At 39.0% G+C, this 13,869-nt stretch overlaps 3 protein-coding genes across 8 annotated transcripts in view; 2 read left to right on the top strand and 1 right to left on the bottom strand.

The window, feature by feature from the left end:
* Positions 1–12,785, bottom strand: part of syne1a (spectrin repeat containing, nuclear envelope 1a) — a 149,269-nt gene extending 136,484 nt beyond the window's left edge. For all 5 annotated transcript variants that reach the window (XM_042391297.1, XM_042391296.1, XM_042391294.1 and 2 more), the window contains exons 1-4: positions 12,630–12,785; positions 8,776–8,872; positions 8,247–8,350; positions 7,817–7,895 (exon numbers count right to left, since the gene is read on the bottom strand). The gene's annotated coding sequence lies outside the window, so the exon portion shown is untranslated. The remainder of the gene's footprint in view (positions 1–7,816; positions 7,896–8,246; positions 8,351–8,775; positions 8,873–12,629) is intronic.
* On the top strand, positions 470–3,821 carry myct1a (myc target 1a). The gene is made up of 2 exons (XM_042391304.1): positions 470–629; positions 1,606–3,821. Exons 1-2 carry the CDS (start codon positions 575–577, stop codon positions 2,151–2,153), a joined length of 603 nt encoding a protein of 200 aa, XP_042247238.1. The 5' UTR covers positions 470–574; the 3' UTR covers positions 2,154–3,821.
* Positions 4,401–13,536, top strand: serac1 (serine active site containing 1). Of its 2 annotated transcripts, none has more exons than XM_042391299.1 (17): positions 4,401–4,562; positions 5,094–5,256; positions 5,403–5,439; positions 5,523–5,665; positions 6,140–6,229; positions 6,805–6,936; positions 7,027–7,148; positions 7,492–7,620; positions 7,764–7,877; positions 8,270–8,432; positions 8,793–8,943; positions 9,047–9,188; positions 9,375–9,475; positions 11,519–11,616; positions 12,133–12,315; positions 12,411–12,554; positions 12,692–13,536. In XM_042391299.1, the coding sequence occupies exons 2-17, from the start codon at positions 5,163–5,165 to the stop codon at positions 12,826–12,828; spliced, it is 1,980 nt and encodes a 659-aa protein (XP_042247233.1). In that variant the 5' UTR covers positions 4,401–4,562; positions 5,094–5,162; the 3' UTR covers positions 12,829–13,536. The 2 variants fall into 2 exon arrangements, with proteins under 2 accessions (XP_042247233.1, XP_042247232.1); XM_042391298.1 differs by having other exon boundaries at positions 5,156–5,256.
* Positions 13,537–13,869: the final 333 nt, after the last annotated feature.

Genomic DNA, 13,869 nt, shown 5'->3' on the forward strand with positions numbered 1-13,869 from the left:
GAGATTGAAATATTTATCCTTATCCTTTCCGAAAGGAAAAAAAAATATTGGTGAGTGTGGTGACTGTCCTATGGAAAAAGCTGAAGGAATGGGTCTTATGGCACAGGGGTTATTCTGTTTTACATTAATCAACCTGAAGGAAATGATGGGAGAGGAAGTGATTACAGCAACACCCCGTCTCCCCACCTCCAGGATCTCTGTCCTGGATAGATAAGCCACTCCTGTTGCTAATTTCAAGCAGAAAAGCAGGAAATGTGACAGTGTAGTTTTCCGCTTCCATAAACAAGACGACTGCCAGAGTTAGCCGCCAGTCCTGTGTGCCTCTGGGCTGAGTCTCCCTCTGAGGGAGACAGACACAGAAAGACAGAGAAAGTGAGCAAGGGAGGAGAGAGGGAGAAAGTGAGAGAACAGGAAAGAGGGGGGACAGAAAGACAGGAAAATCCATCAGAAGAGAGAAGAGAGACGGGCAAGAGTTGACAGAAGAAGAGGAGAAGGGAGAAGAAGAGAGAGTTAAAGACAGACTGAACTGAGTATCAGTCTCTCTTCTTCTCCTCTGACACAACAGAAAAAAGTCATGGCTGAGAACAACACAAATGTCTTTCTGGAAATACTTCAGTCTTTCGATGCTGGTGAGTTTTTTCTAACTTCCCGTCTCTTTTAGCTGGTCTTTTTCATGTGGTCTCTCTGATTGGCATCGCTGTTTCTCTCAGGAATTCAAATTAATCACCTCTCTGGAATAGATACAATATGTGGGCCTGATTTTCTTTTGAAAACAACTATCAAACTTATTAGAAATTTTTAAGAAGTCTTTCTCGAATTTAAGAAGTAACATAATACACACACAAAGTCTATAGAGTACTTGTATGTTTTCTTAGTGTTTTTTCCCCCCTTCAGTTTTCCCAAAAGTCATTTCCAGATGATTTCTGACCAAAGTCTGCTTTTAGCTTTCCCAAAGTCATAGAGAAAACTGCTGTGGAAATATGGACTTGTAGCAGTAGATTCGGTCATTTTAACGTTTAACTGTATTGAAAGGAAATTGATTTGTTTTCCCTGGCTGCCGTCCAACAGGATTTGTCTTAGCAGCTGCATTCTCTCTCTTCTCTCAAGCACGCTTATGCTGGCACTACTGCTTCCAAGGCAAAGAAGCAATGAGCAGAAAAGTCAGTGCCCTTGTTTAATGTGGGACTGAAATGCAATCAGATTGTTGTCTGCAAAGGGCTTGCTCTGGTAAACATGAAAGAGGAAAGCCTATTATTATTTTGTCAAGGGGCACCATCTTGCAAGACACTGTTCCTCCACCATTTGTTACAGATGTTTTTTTCAGATCTTGGTAAGAGCATAGATTCTAATTAAAATTCTTTCCATTGCTAGGGGATGACAAAAAAAGGATAATATGGATAAAGTGCATTTATATGTGTTACATGTACGTAACATTTTCTGTACACTCTGGCTCCTCACAGTGAAATGTTAAAAAGTTAATGGGGCTGGAAAAGAAACCACATAGGGAGACCAAAAATATGAGTGTTTGTAAAGGATCTACTTAAATTACATACTGTGACACAGATAATAAAATATAAGATATATGATTTATTTCTTTCTTCCCAGTCCCTCTGATCATAGCTTTCTGTGTGTCCATGGCGGTGGGCCTGGTCTTGGGGGCCCTCATTTACGTGATCCTGACCTGGATGTCCCGACGCAGAGCAGGCTCTGCCAGCATCACCCGCCGCCCGCCTCGCCAATCGCGCACCTCCCCTCGATCCCGTCCAGGCTTCAACCGCAACAGCAGCTACGACCGGCGGAGCAACAACAGTTTGGTCAGTGCTGCTTTTAGCTTCCACCGCCAGACTTCCTCACCAGATCACCTCGACCCACTGGGGCACAAATCCAGCTTTAGGGCCTCAACCTTCCATCCTCTCCTCCAGTGCAGCCAAATCGCAAGGGAGGCAGAGGAGGGGAGCCAGACCACACTGCCTCGGACACCGACCTTGACAACCTCAGCTGGATCGGCTCAAACAGCGGCTCATCCAGCTGCCACCCCACCCAGACCTGAGTCATTTTGGGGGAACAATGGCCTCAGGGGTTTCCAAGCTACACAGACCCCACCTCCAGCGTATGAGAGCATTATTAGGGCTTATCAGGAAACATGCACCTGAGAGGAGGGAGAGCGCCAGGCTGACATTAACTGAATGAGCCCAGAGTTGTAAATGGATTTACAAATGATATTGGACTAAATCTGTACTGATTTGTATGACCAGGTGGATCTGGGTGGAAAGACCAAGGAAGTCAAGGTCATTGAGTATCCTGCTCATACAGCAACAATTACACTCTGAACCAAAAAATCCATTTTGTATGTCTTTTGGTTTGTTAGTAGATATCTGTTCTTGACATAAGCATACTTGCCTTTCATCATTCAATACTGATACTTCAACAATGTTGCAATGGCTGTTTAAGAACAGAAATGACTATATTTTAATAATAGAGTTGCCTGGTGAATGTACACTAAAGAATATGTTGGTGCTGATCATGGCAATGACATATATTGAAGAGAAGATGCACTACACTCCAATGATTTTACTATATTACAGATGTTTTGACCACACTTGGTCTTTCTCAAGGCAAGTTCCCATGGCCCATTTGTCCATTTCTTGTAATCTTTAAGCTTGGTTATTGATACATCTGAACATTTTTGGGACATAGTCTAAAAGGTATAGTCTTTATGGTGTGTCTCTTGGTGGTTGTACTTGACACTTGTGTTGAACTTGCCTTAAGAAAGAACTGAGTGTGGCTGAAACGTCAGTCATAAAATAAAATCTAATAAAATCTTCTCCTCAATATGAATCTTAACACTAAGCAGTCAGTATTTAGTGGTGATTGACATCCGTGTATGCTTGCAAATAATCTTTGTTTAATTTAGACAAGGCAAAAATCTAAAAATAAATTTTATTATCTAGGTATTTATGATGCATGGCAAGATTTCCGGTTTGCCCCTGCTGATCATCTGATAACTATGCAAAAAAAGAAAGAGAAGCATGCTGTGTAGCTCAAAGGAAGACAAGTGCTTGTGTGTTAATCTGTAATTAATCAATTGAATATGTGTCATTGAAATATCTTTACAAAACCCTGTTAGGGGCAGATTTAAATTTATTTGATGTTTTTTTTTTGTTTACTGCCTCACACGTTTTTTGCAGAGCTGTGGTATGTGGGTGTGTGTGGCATTCAAAGTAATTTAGTGTGTGTGTGTTTGCATGTACAGTATGTGTGAGCATGAAAGAGTCACAGAGAAGTGGGCATTAAGTGTCTGAAGTTCTTTTATTATGTATGTTTGAATGTAATTTACTGAAGTTTGCTCATAAGTTAATGCAATAAAAAAAAGAATTAAAAGTATGAAAACTGGGTTTTACATTAATGGACATAATAATGTAAACACCCTGCATCAACAACTCTTTTTGTGAAGCGTCTTCTGTGTGATTACAAGCTTTATAGAGCTGCAACGATTAGTCAATTAATTGATTAGTTACCAACTATTAAATTCATCGCCAAGTATTTTGATTGTCCATTTTGACAACTATTTCTTGAAGGGTGAACTAGTGAACTACAGTGAAGTTTGGGAGGTGAAGGACAGGGGTGCCCTCAGAGCCCTTGAGTTTAGACCCGCCCTCCTCACAGCAGAAACACATCATACAGATATTTTCTTACATGTAGATAAAATGTGACATGCTCTCCAGTGGTGGACGAAGTCCTCAGATCCTTTACTTGAGTAAAAGTAGAAATACTGTCATCTAAAAATACTCAATTACCAGTAAAAGCCCTGCATTGAAAATGTTACTTAAGTGAAAAGTACAGAAGTATTATCAACAAAATGTACTTAAAGTATCAAAAGTAAAATTACTCATCATGCAGACTATGTTATTTTATTATAGTATATTATATTGTTTGTTTCTATCATGAACAATATATATGAAATCATTTTAATGTTGTGGTTTATCGATGTGAAATTTTAGATACATTGGTTAGATTTATAGTAATAGTACTGCATCTTATTATATTATATTTAAGTGTACACTTTATATAGCACCTTTCACACAAAGTGCATAACACATTTTTTTAAAAAGAAAAAAGAGCGTCAATTGAAACAACAGTTAGAATATTAAAATATATTATTTTATGGAAAATCTTCATCTGAAAAGTAACTAAAGCGGTCAAAATAAATGTAGTGGAGTAGAAAGTACAATATTTTCCTCTAAAATGTATTAGAGTGCAAGTATAAAGTACGTCAAATGGAAATACTCAAGCACAAGTACTTCAAAGTTGTACTTTAAGTACAGCACTTGAGTAAATGTACTTAGTTACTTTCCACCGCCGGTGTTGTCATAACGCTACACATAAATTCACACGCAGTGTAACGTTACGGGATACGTTCAATATGTTTTTAATAACTTTGAAGCTCTTTGCTGTTACTCTGATGACGTATTATTTGTGAGACGAGTTTACGTTGTGTTTATGAACCGGGACATAACGTTCAGTCGGTAGCCGTTTTGAACGCCTGTCAGTCGGTAAATAAGGTAATGTCACCGTTAAAAATCGAAAGTAGAACTCGTTAAAATTGTTAACTTTAGTCAGCAGTCTGGGTAGATTAGCGGTAAGCTCTTAAAATGTAGTCTGGGTAAATGTTTGTGACGGTTGTGTTAGCTAAAGGTTCATTTAGCTACCGGTGTTTTAGCTAAACTAAGCTGTGTGTGAAACGAAGCCTGCTTTGCTTTCTCAGTGAAACATCAAGACTGACAGCTGAGACACAACTGGCTTTTTCCTAGTCATATTAGAGACAGGTAGCTATCGACCACGCTAGACTCATGAATTAGTTAATGTCTCTGAACTTCGGCTAGCTTGCTAATGTAAAAACAGTTGGCGTTAACTGTCACAAGTATAATATTGACGCTAAATCTTGGTGTTGGCTTTATCGCTAGTTGGCGTTTGTACAATAAATATGCTGCAGGTAAAGTGTAATTTATGTACGTGTTTTCAAGTAACGTTAGCTTTTGTACAAACAGAGACTTCCATGATCATTGTCCACATGCCTGACCCTTTTCATATAGAGTCAGACATGTGGACATTGACAGCTGGTTTGTAGTGTGGTCTGATGTACCGTAACATGCAGGCGGAGGATGTCTGTTGCTGCTCTACGTTTGATCCGCTGTCGGAGACTGAGCACAGCTGGGCCACCTGGTGTGAAGAAAGTGCTACAGTGGAAAGATTTAAGTGAGTTTATTGGACTCACGAGCACACCGCTTATTGACAACAATCTCACAGAGCTAGTGACTTTAAATGTATTGATTTACTTGATTGACTCTGAGAACAGCTTTAAAACCTTGTCTAATATCGATCTCTTTCCTGTTGGAATCTAGGGCAGGTTGCGAAAGTCACTAGTGCGGTTGTCTTGGGGTAAGTTTAATTTCAACCTTGACTGCGACATTTCTGTGAAATGTACTGTCAGCGTGCCTCAGTTTATCATCACCTCTCTACAGGGGCTGTCTTTTTATTACTTATGAGGTGGTTGCCTTGGACAAGGCTGTGACCATTGACACTAGTGCCATTCTTCAGGAGAAGTACAAGTCTTACATTTACCTGAAAGCCACTCCCTCAGATGAAAAGGAGAACCTTACTGCAGGTACTGAATGTCATTCACCTTAAAACTTTGTATAAAACTTAAAGGACTACGTTTTTTTAGATTTATTTTTAGTTTTGATGTGTTTTTGGACACTGCCCTATTACCCAAATCAGCTGGATGACATCTGGCTAATATGCTGAGTGGCTGTATTTATTTCTTGGATGAGCACAAAATGATAACCAGTTTACCATGTCCAGGTGCTCAGTGACATCTGCTATCATGACTTCCTGTCGTCCTTTCCTTCCCCTCTCTAGTGTCTTTCCTGCCTGCATATTTGGGTCAGTCTGTTGACTGATCTCACTTCCATTTTTCAAGGTTCACTTATTTCATGGAAACAGTCAACTATCAACCTACACTGAGATACCAACTAGCAATCATTATAAGATAGTTTTCTTAGAAGTGTTTTTATATAAATGTAATTCTGATTTTCTAGAAGGTCACAATAGTCCTTTTTGCACTGTGTGTCTTTTCCAGGGCTCACACACAAAGCAAGGAGGGAACTACATAAAGTAGCGAGACGGTTTGTGGAAATATCTTCTAGGCTTTTGCTGCGATCATTAGATGGTAAGAAACCAAAAGTTGCCTTCATATCAAATCAGCTGGAAATCACACTGGAAGTGCACAGTGTGAAACTGCAGCACTTCCTCAAATGTTTCTTGGGACTGGAAAGCAGATGTTGTTGCTAATAGAGACATATAAATATTTATTTTCCCGAAAAATATAGTTGCACGCTCAGTTTACATGAAGGCCAAAGGAAGCACCTGTCTTGTACATGCACATCCTGTTTTAGAGATATCATAAAGTTTGTGCCTTCATGTGTATATGAGCAATTGCCTAAAGAATGTAGCAATATGTGACAACTTTTTCATTAAATTATATTCCAGTAAGACACTAAATAAATTAACTTTTGATCTTTTAAAAATCAATAGCTGCCAAGTTGGTGACACAAAGTTTGCAACCACAAGGTTTGTAAATTAGTAGTTGTTGTAGTAATCTGGCAGTGGTCCTGTAGATACTGTTAGTTAGTCACAGTAGATACTGTTTGAATGTAAGTTCACAGTTCCCTTTAGGGTATTTATGGCACACTTTGTTCTCTAAGTGTTCAGCCAGTCAGTTTGTTCTGTATTTGTATGTCTTAGAGCACTTCAGTCATGTGGATGCAGACCCACATGAAGTGGCATTATGGGTCCTGCTGAAGAGGACGCAGTCGGCCACAAAGGCCATCAGACTACAGGCTGTGCAGGAGCTTGCAAAAAATCACCACTGGCACGGTAAAATACATTAAAACAAATGATGCATATATCACTTGAATTTACCACACGTGAACTGTGGTAAGATCACGCCTGTTGTTAATAATGCAGACTACCAGTACCAGACAGCAGCCCAGGTAATAGACCAGAGAACAGCAGTGGGCCTGGCTCGGACTCCTCAGGTAGACCTGCGGTTCTTCCGGCCCGCTCCTGCACTGCCTGACCTAGAGGATGTATGTACCTTCATGAAATAGTCTATTATGTAGGATATCTCAATCTTTTTCTCTATCACTTGCAAACCAGGCTCATCCACAGACTGTGTTTCTATACCAACAAAATATCATAATCTGTTATAAAGTTTTAGTTCTTTTCTTTTTGTGTATTTCTTTGCAGCCTTCTCAAGAAACTAGGTTTGCAATGGTATGTCCTGTTAGAATAGGCTATTGTATGTGTAGCTGTTAATCCACAAGGGACAATAGCTGCTATTCATTATGTAGGCTGCCTATTGATCCTTCATCAGCTTTACGCCGCATGGGTATATAAAAAGATAACTAAGATATATTATCAACTTCACAGGGTTTGTCAGCAGAGGATGGACTGAGGGAGCTGCTGGCGTCTCTGCCTCAGTCTGAGGTGGACAAATGTGTTCAATACTTCACCTCACTGGCCCTGAGAGAGAGCACTCAGTCTCTGGCAGCACAGCGGGTAATAATGACAGATCTTTAGGAAGATGACTGACTGGAGCACAAAAGAGCAGGACAATAACAATCTAATGTATGCCCAAAAAGTTTGAAAATTCAAATGTTTAAATCCTCTCACTAACATGCTCGCTTTCTTTAATGTTGTAGGGTGGTCTGTGGTGTTTTGGTGGTAATGGGCTGCCCTACGCCCAGAGTCTCACCTCTGTTCCCTCTGAGAAGGTGGAATCCTTCTGCCTACAAGCACTGGTACAGCACTCCAAGGTAATGATGGTCAATAACCTACACATGACCAGACAGGGGGAAATGCAACATAAAAACAGCACATCTTGTCTAATTCATAATATAATGAGATAATCCAAAGCACGAAGCGCCTTTTGATTTAGTTCAGTCAATTCTGTAGATTTGTGTGTTACATGGATGGAGGAGCAAGTATTTATAGTAGTGTTTTAATTGAGTACACTGGACACACCATCCTTTAAATTTCATGGTTTCTGAACAAAAACAGGCATAATTTCATTATCTCATCAGTTAATGCGGTCCATGCTTGAACACATCTCTTGTTGGATTAATTTATGCAGAGACTGTGGTTAATACCTTGTTTTAATTGCTATGTAAATCTTCTGAACTTACTGAAACACGTTTCTTGTCTGCAGGTCCAGAGTCACTGTGACCCCATAGTTGCCAGTGGGGGTCTACAGCTCCTCCAGAGGGTTTATCAGCTCCGTAGAGACTCCCTGAAGATTCAGAGGAACATTGTTCGCATCATAGGAAACTTGGCAGTCAATGACAGTGTTCACCAGGCCATAGTGCAGTCTGGTAAGTCTGTAACTCATCAGATGATACCACAGAGATTCTGGTTATGTGTAATATTGACTGGTGATAGTGAGGATGCTATTAAAAACAAGATCTACATCCTTCTTTTATATGTGCTGAATTCATCTACAACTTGGATACTATCTAATCCCTGTTTATATAATAGGTCTTACCATTTACATGACACCAGTTTTTTTAACCACAGCTACCAATTATTAGTCAATCCAGGCTTATTTTACAGTATTTACACATGTTCTCTGCTTTTAATACTTTTTGTCTCAATTGTTTGAACTGAAAACTGAACAGATTATAACGGATCCGATCTTTTATCCCCTTTACTCTGAACCTTTGTAACAACTTCAGGCTGGGTGTCTGTCTTGGCTGAGATGATGCAGTCTCCTCATGTTATGCAGGCGTCTCATGCAGCTCGCGCTCTAGCCAACCTGGACAGGGAGACGGTGAAGGAGAAATACCAAGATGGCGTCTATATCCTCCACCCACAAACACGTGACAAGTAGGAGAACAATTCTATGTTTATATAATTTTATGATGTATTAGTTTCATTTTATTTTACATTTTAAACCAACACTTCCCCTGGAAAATGTGTTAATTTCCAGCCAGCCAATCAAAGCAGATGTGCTGTTCATACATGGGATTCTAGGGGCAGCCTTTAAGACATGGCGGCAGAAGGACCAAAATTTGTTAGAGGAAGAGAAGGACAAAGAGAGCAGGGATGATTACACAGAATGCTGGCCAAAGGTAAGAAATACACCACGAGTGTGTTTTATTAGTTATAGTATGGCACTGTGTCTTAAAACTTTCCATGTTTCCCCCCTACTCTGAATTTAATGGCTATGAATTGATCTTTGTATACACAGAGGAGATTTAACATTGTTTGGTGAGTTCTCAGTGTTCATCTGTGTTTTTGTGTTCTTTACTTTACAGTCATGGTTGGCTGCTGATTGTCCAAATCTGAGAGTACTATCAGTGGAATATGACAGTCACCTCAGTGACTGGATGGCCAAGTGTCCTGTTGAGACTCAAAGGTGAGGAGTCTGCAGTGTCTTCATTTGTCTACTTGTGTTTAAGCAAGTACAGTTATTACTGCTGTGCAATTATGGGCAAAATGATGATCCAAATTATTTTTCAGTGAGCCAAATTGTTTTGCTAAATACTAATAGTAATCTAAAGGACAGGTTCACGATTTTTCAGGTTCACAACAGTCAGGTGCCCGTATGAATGCTGAAATAGGTTTTTCTTTCAATAATCATTCCTCCTGTTCATACTGGCCATTAGAGGATCCCTTCATAATGTACTTATAATGTAAGTGATGGGGCCAAAATCCACAAGCTTCCTTCTGCACAAAAATGTATTTAAAAGTTTGTCTGAAGCCAATATAAAGTTTCAGCCGTCCAAATGAGTCAAATCAATAGATATCTTTCAACATTAGTGTTTTTAGTGCCAAAGTCCCTTTTTTTTGGCTTTACCGGCCATGGACCAGCCATATAACTGCAGTTGTGGGTGGGTGGGTGAGTGAGTGAGAGAGAGTGAGACCGTTGGTCGGCCGGCCGAGTGTTGGAGTTTGAAATGAATCGGCGTAACATGATGGAAGTGGAGGACAGCAGCGCAACGCAAAGCGACTGTGTTTTCTGCTCCGAGCTCTGATGCTCTCTGTTCCGGTGTTAAATGCAGTGAAGTCAACTAAACTCCTGTTTAAACAGAGTCGTACCAGCGTCTCTGCTGTCTCCTCCTCTACCGTCCAGTGTGATTGAGTCTCCGGCTGACAGCGCAGCAGAGACGCTCGGCAGTGTGTTTGGATTTTATAACTTAACTAATACCATTATACCTTAATAATAGCTTTTATTTCTTTGACATTTTCACATTACAAACGATGAACAGCAGCATTAAAACACAAGTCTTACAGGTAAAACATGTGACTCATGTAGCTGTTAAATCAGTTTGGTGTGGGGCGACTGCTCTGCAGGTGCGCTTTATTTGACTGCAACTGCAGTAACCAAACAGAGATTAGCCTCCTGAGTTTGCACTCAAAATGCTGTCAAAATTTACAATTTCCACCAAAGCATCCATAATCATCAACCAGGAAAGAGGCAGAAAAATGGTACATAAAGGCATGAGGGAGAACGCACAGTTTAGGAACCACAAATAACTCTGATCACTCTGACAGAACACTCAATACAGAGTGAAAAATGAGAGACATCCACAGAGTGAAACAGATGAAAGAGCAGGGGCAGTTAACAGATAATTAGAATAGTTATAATTAAAATGAAAACAAGTTCTCTTTCAAATACAAACTGGCAGTTCCAACAACGTGATGTTGCCTGATGTTCTCTGGACAGCAAATTACTGGGACCACTACAGAAAATTGCAGATGAACACTTAATATCCAGGAATTCACATTGTAGACGCTACCACTGACTATTCCTGTAACAAACTGGCTGTAGTTTCACATGATTGACCGTGCACAGTCCAGTCATATACTAGGTTTTGACTCAGTCTTTTTGTTACTTTACTTCCACCGCAGCTCAACAGGGAAACACTGTCGAGGAAACACAAAGAGGGAATTTGATGCTAAAAAGACTGTATATGTGGCAGATATCCATTTGATATGACTAACTCAGACTGCTGAAGCCTCATATAAGCTTCAGATTAACTTTTAAATGTATTTTTGCACAAAATGACTGTGTGGACACACTGTGGATTTTGGTCGCCATCACTTAGATTGAAAGCACATTTGAAGGGGATCTTTTAATAGCCAGTATGAACAGGAGGAATGATTACAGCGAGGAAAACCTCTTTCAGTGTTCATATTGGCACCTGACTGTTGTTTTAAGACAGACTTCAATAATTGTGAATCAGTCCTTTAAATATGTTGCACAAAATTATTTGTACTGCTCTATTGTTATCTAATACCAACATCATGGCTATTTTAAGCTACACATTATTAGTGGAATGTTTTACCATCTCCAATGCTATAGTATTATATTTTGAATCATTATTATATACTGTCACAATTCCAACAGGCTATAAATAAGCGAAAGGTTGATTAATTCTTTGTTTTGGCTCTTCAGGAAGTCTTTGGCCTACAGAAGTCGAGAGCTGCTAAAGAAGTTAAAGATGGCGGGAGTTGGAGAGAGGCCCGTGGTCTGGGTAGCCCACAGTATGGGAGGTATATTCTGTCATAACTTTATGTCTGTGTAATGGTTTTTAAAGATAGTTTTTACAATATTAACTACCATGTAGAAGGCAGTATAATACATTACTACAAGATCAAAGCAAATTACTCTCTAATTAGTAATTCCTGCTTGCCTCTGTTCCTCTTGATGTCTTAATTCCATTTTACCACAAACATCTGATGTCTCTATTTATCTGGTAACTTATTCTATTACTGTTTTATAAATTTAATGTGATCCCCTGGCAATAGTAACGATAAAACGCCATACAAAGCCATTAAAATTACTCCATGTGTATTTTAGATTTATATACAGTTCATAGTTGGATGCTGCAGTGTTTTGTGAACGCTACATAAAAAACAAATGTCTGAATCTTATTCATACCTGCACTCTCATGTACATTTTAATAATGACTGTCCTTATCATAGGTATATCTCTACACTTAAACCTCATTGGTTCAGAAAATACTGGATACACTCTGTCTGTTTACTGTTAAATTTCTCCTCCATTAGGTTTGCTTGTGAAAAAAATGCTGCTGGATGCCTCAGAGGATCCAGATATGCACGGGCTGTTAAAAAACACCAAGGGTGTTATGTTCTATAGTGTTCCTCACCATGGCACCTCTATGGCCGAATACTCGATCAATGTCAGATATCTCCTGTTCCCCTCTATAGAGGTCAGAGAACTTTGTAAAGGTGAGTGAATAATATGAACTCTGGGGTCCAAAAATCCTTTTATTTAATGGAAATAGTTTTATAATTAATGTAAGTTGTTGTCCTTGTGTTTTTAGACTCGCCAGCACTGCGCAACCTGAATGAGAACTTCCTGAATATCGCCAAAGAAAAGGAATTCAAGGTGTTAAGCTTTGCAGAGACGATGCCAACAAACATTGGTCCCATGATCAAGATACTGGTGGTACCGACACAGTCAGCAGGTATGTAACACTAGTGCACATGGAAAATAAGACGTGTGTAGCATAAATATGAAAGCACAAGCAAAAAGAGCATACCTATACTATATGTCTGTAATCTTGTTCCTTTGGCCCTTACTTTAAGCCTGTTCTTGTTTCAGATCTTGGCATCGGGGATCTGATTGAGGTGGATGTAGATCATCTCAACATCTGCAAGCCAGAAAAGAAGGACTCATTCCTGTACAAGCGTAGTCTTCAGTTCATCCAGGAAGCACTGCAGAGCTACATCAGCCACTGACTCCCACTTATCAACATAAAAACATTTAGTTAAACTATACTTGAAATGGGGGAAGAGTGCTATCATCCCTCCCCTCAACCAAATGGAAACATAACTGCCTCTCCTTGTTGCACATTTAAATGAATAACCACTAATGTGATCATAGTATGAAGACATTAAGATTTATTTTACACATTGACATTTGTGATGAAAGAAACCTGGGTGCTGATTTTTTTTTCCTTGACATCCTCATAGATTGGTCTCTCACTTGTAAGTCTGATGAATTTTAAAAATAACTTGAACATTTTAAAGGTCATTGTTGCTACGTTTACAACTTCTACAGAAAGTATGCTCTAGATTTTATTTTCCTGACCCTTTTTAAGCCCATTTCATCTTAGACTTACAAGCTTAAAATATGACACATAGTGCTCACACTGTAATTTCTTATAGATGCGCTGACATGTCTTTGCCACTCATACTCTTCAGTAAGTCTGACCAGAGCCATGGTTTAAGAGTTTATTTTTATATTTATGTATTTTATTCTAACTATACTGACACATTGTGCCAAAACATTTCCCTTCCTGAGCCTTACCTGAAATGGACCTGTATTAATATATTAGTTCAGGTTGCTTTATTTATTTGTATAGGACTAATCAATTGGTTTTTAATCTCCATGTGTTTGCAGTCCAATTTCCACTAGCAATGCTGACAATAAAAAAGTGTAAGGTTGGAGGCTTCATTTGACTTGTCTATGCTGTGCTTTGACATTTATTTTCCTCTAAAAACATCTTTCTAATGCATATCTCACCTCTTAAAATATTTACACTACAGTGTTGTGAAATGTGGGATTTTCCTGGTGATGTGACAAAACTGATGTAAATCAACCTTTTTTTTTTAAAAAAAAAAAAAAAAAAAAAAAAAAAGGTTATTCCGGTCTGTTTTATCCTCCATCAACAGTTTTTAATGAATTTTTCAGAAACTTGACAATATCAAAATTTATTGTATTTCAATAATATTGCAATATAAAATTACTTATGGCATGATAAATTTTATCCATATCAC

Source organism: Thunnus maccoyii, chromosome 17, assembly GCF_910596095.1.
Source record: "Thunnus maccoyii chromosome 17, fThuMac1.1, whole genome shotgun sequence".
In the NCBI taxonomy this organism is placed as follows: domain Eukaryota; kingdom Metazoa; phylum Chordata; class Actinopteri; order Scombriformes; family Scombridae; genus Thunnus; species Thunnus maccoyii.